Source organism: Morone saxatilis, unplaced genomic scaffold (assembly GCF_004916995.1).
Source record: "Morone saxatilis isolate NCDOM2014 unplaced genomic scaffold, NCSU_SB_2.0 Contig4, whole genome shotgun sequence".
Taxonomy (NCBI): domain Eukaryota; kingdom Metazoa; phylum Chordata; class Actinopteri; family Moronidae; genus Morone; species Morone saxatilis.
The window spans coordinates 12,110,777-12,114,390 of NW_023339984.1; the positions used below are offsets into that span (position 1 = coordinate 12,110,777).

The window sequence follows — 3,614 nt, forward strand, 5'->3', positions numbered from 1 at the left end:
GATGGGAATGCCTCCCTCTCAGCACCTCACCCCGCCGCCGTCCTCCTCCACGGTGGGTGCCGCACCACCAGATGGCGAGCAGCAGCTTCACCCTTCCACCTTGGCCCCGCTGAGGCGTCGCTCGCCCCAGCAGAGGGTTTCCTGTTACCTGGGCGAGGGCGTGGACTCCCACCTGAGGCGCGAGTCCGGCCTGGGCCCCGAGTGTGACCCCGCAGGAGCGTTTGGCTCCAAGGCGTCCCTCAATCAGCGGCGCTACTCCCTGGAGCTTCAGCAGCTGGTCAGGCGGCAGCAGCTCCTCTCCCAGCCGCCGCCTCTCTCTGTCCCGCCGCCGTACCCTGCCGCCGGGTATGGGTCAGCTCCCAGAGGAGGCGGCGGCCTGGCAGAGCCCGGCTACCTCTCCGAGCCTGAGAGGCACAAACGGCTCTCCCTCCAGGAGGCTCTGTTTTACAAACGCCTCAGCACCGGCGGCGAGCTGTGGGAGAGCACGAGGCCGGCGTCCCTCTCTCATCCGCCGCACCGCACGTCTGATGTGACCGGAGGAGGCGTAGGAGGAGGTTTCTTCTACCCCCCAGGTCCGACTCTGAGCCCATGCTCTTCGTTCAGCCTCCAGGAGTCGGTGCTGGTCAGCCCGAGGTCCAGCTTCGCCTCCAGCACGGCCAGCGGCGGCGGCGGAGGGAGCCCCATGGGGAGCCGCTGCAGCAGCAACCGGACCAGCGGCATCAGCCTGGGCTACGACTCTCGCTACTCCGCCTCTGGAGGCCTCCCTCCACAGCAGCAGTCGCCCTCCATGCAGACGGGTGGCTCCGCGGTCGGTTACGGAGCGCCAGGCAGGGCCGGGGTCACCCCAGTGGAGGCCTGGACTCAGTACCTGGACGGCGGGATGCGTCCGGGGGCCCACGATAGCCGGCACTCCTACCCGCCCGCTGTTGGAAGTCCGGGAGCAGCGTGCTACCAGGCCGGGCCGGAGTGGTGGGACGAGCAGCAGGTGGGAGTGAGAGGCAAAGACGGAGGTGTGATGGGAGACAGGGCCCGGTACTCGGACCTGCCCGGCACGCGGTACCAGGAGGAGCTCACCCGACTCCTGCTGAGAGACGCGGCGCTGCAAGGTGACGGGCTCCTGGAGGGCCTGATGCTGAAGGAGTCCATGGCTCTGACGGCTCTTTCCAAGCCGAGCACGACTACGCTGGGGCCTTGCTCGGCTGGAGGGCCGGTCAAACCTCAGGAGGAGCCCGGAGTCGGAGCTGGGAGGGAGGCGGCGGAGAACCGGCAGGAGTTCTTTGGTGAGATCCCCGTTTTGTTTTTGTTTTTTTTAAAGCTAACACAAATTGTAAAATCATGTCAGCACACTCACGGTGTCTCCTCAGCGTGTTATTACTGTCCTCCTCACCGCCTGCTGTCAGATCACAGGTTTCCCTCTAAATGAAAGGGTTGTATGGATGGACGGACGGATTAATAGTTGAAAGAGTGCATGGATGGATGGTGCATTGGAACCTGTAGAGACACGCAGGGTTGCAAAGCATAAAGGAGAGCGAAGAAGGGAAGAAGAAGAAGAAGAAGAAGAAAAGGCGCTCGGGCTTCAAGAAACTGATCCAGACAAGTAGACGTGTTTGGCTGGAGAGAAGAAAGGAAAGAACATGCAGGGCAGATGTGTATAAACTCATTCAGACTCACACCTGTAGCCAAAACATCAGGCAGAGTCAGCTGATGTCTCAAGACGCTGCCAATTTGCCACAGCGCGGCGCACACAAGACGGGCTAATGCGGCGTTTCTACACGGCCATTAAACTGCAAAATTCTGCTGTAACACTCAGACGCAAATTACACGGTTGCGTATAAACACAGCTTCGACCAGTCACAGAAGATTAGGGCTCAGGATGTGTGTGTGTGTGTGTGTGTGTGTGATTGTAGAAGGGTAGGAGTGTGTTACGGTGGCTGGGTGAATATGTGTGTATTGTTTCTTTGTGGCAGGGTGTGTTTCCCCCGAGTGACTTCAGGCAACAGTAACGCAGCTTGTGTGAGTCATGTGTGTGTGTGAGTGCTGGTGTGTGTGTGTGTGTGTGTGTGTGTGTTGCGGGCTTGGCGTGTGCAGGGGCGGTGTGCTGTAGCCTGTTTTTCTGCTCAGGTATGTGTGCCCGGAGGGGACATACAATACTGTACTCCTCTCAGCCATTAGGGAGAAATGAGAAGCTCTGAGCCATGAAGACAGACGCTCCGAGCTCAGTCTTCACTCGTACACACACACCTGCGTTTAAGTAAAATGCTGATCGTTAAAAAAAGAAAGTAAAAATGAAAACTATTGGCCCTTAAATTCGAGAAACTACAGAAGTGGATTTAGAGCTGATCCTTAAAAAAACAAGTGAAAAACAGAAGTGTTTTGTCCCACAAGTTTAAAAATACTAGTGTGTACGCATACAGCTATTCAGGTAATGTCTTATTGTGCTTCTTAAATTAGTTTTAAGTACCAGAAGAAGGACTAAAGGACAGTTATTTTAAGTTAAATTGGTGCCAAACCAAATTTATTTGTGCATCGGTGTATCAGTGTGTCCAAAATGAGTTTTATTCCACAAAACTCGGTCCACAAGTCACTTAAACCCACTCGTTTCCAGCCTTTTTCTATATGCAGCAGCCTTAAAGCCTCGAGTTTGAGTCTTTGCTCTTTTTGGTTTTGGACTCGTGCCTGTTCCTAAATATCGAAGGGACTATCCAAGAGTGTAGGAATTCTTAAATTTGTGTGGCAACTCCCTCGGCCACATTAGAAAGGGAGAAAAAGAAAAACGCAGGCAGACCCTTTAAATAGATCACAGAAGAGCGCTGTAGCTCGGACCACCACACCACTTTTCCACTTTAGTGCCCTGACTCGTGCTGAACGTGTACTTAGACTAAACTAAACTGGTCCAGATGAGGAACGTTGTTGGTTAGTTGTAAAGGTTGATTGGCTTCAAGAGTGAGTGCTAGATTACTGCAAAACTAGAGCGCGCGTGCTGATTTACTTCTACTGGTCCTAACTTATATGTCAGCAGAGTCCTTATAGCTGCCACCAAACTAAAATAAACCCTAGAAAAGAACCTTAACGCCTTTTGTTTCATTGACTTTTTAAATGGAGAAACTGTCTGCCGGTAGAAGGAAGCAGCATTCGTGATCATTTTTGCGATCTACTAATTTTGTTGTCGTTTCCTGAGGTAGTTCAGGCTCGTAAAAGGCAGGGGGGAAAAGCGCAATCTTTTTTTTTTTTAATCTCCAAATTGCTCCAATTGAGGGGTTTAAAGTCAAATTTAAAGGGAAAGTTGAAAAACCTCCAGAAGAAAGCGAGTCATCTATTCTCTGGAACGACTGCCAAAAAAAAAAGTCAGATCCGGTGGAGTTTCCCTTTAATAACAGAGCTCCGACAGACACTGGAGTGGATGAGCAAACAGGCTGGCATGGGTAACTGGGTTTGAACTGTGTGAAAATCCCCTAGGTGGTGCGAACGAGAGGATTTACAAGTGTTGACACTTTGTGTGGAGTTGGATTTCAGACACATCCTCTTGGAATGCGTCGTAACGAAGTGCTAAGAGCCGCTGAGCGATTACTCTCTAACTAAATGCTCGTTTGTGTCCGTGTGTGCGTGTGTGCGTG

The 3,614-nt window shown here is 52.9% G+C and overlaps 1 protein-coding gene across 1 annotated transcript in view; it reads left to right on the forward strand.

Annotated features, from left to right (window-relative positions):
• The first annotated feature begins 6 nt into the window (after positions 1 to 6).
• The window catches only part of ajuba (ajuba LIM protein), a 6,673-nt gene continuing 3,065 nt past the window's right edge, over positions 7 to 3,614 (forward strand). The window contains exon 1 of the mRNA XM_035675764.1: positions 7 to 1,420. Within this exon, the coding sequence (XP_035531657.1) occupies positions 8 to 1,420 (1,413 nt within the window). The 5' untranslated portion in view covers position 7. The remainder of the gene's footprint in view (positions 1,421 to 3,614) is intronic.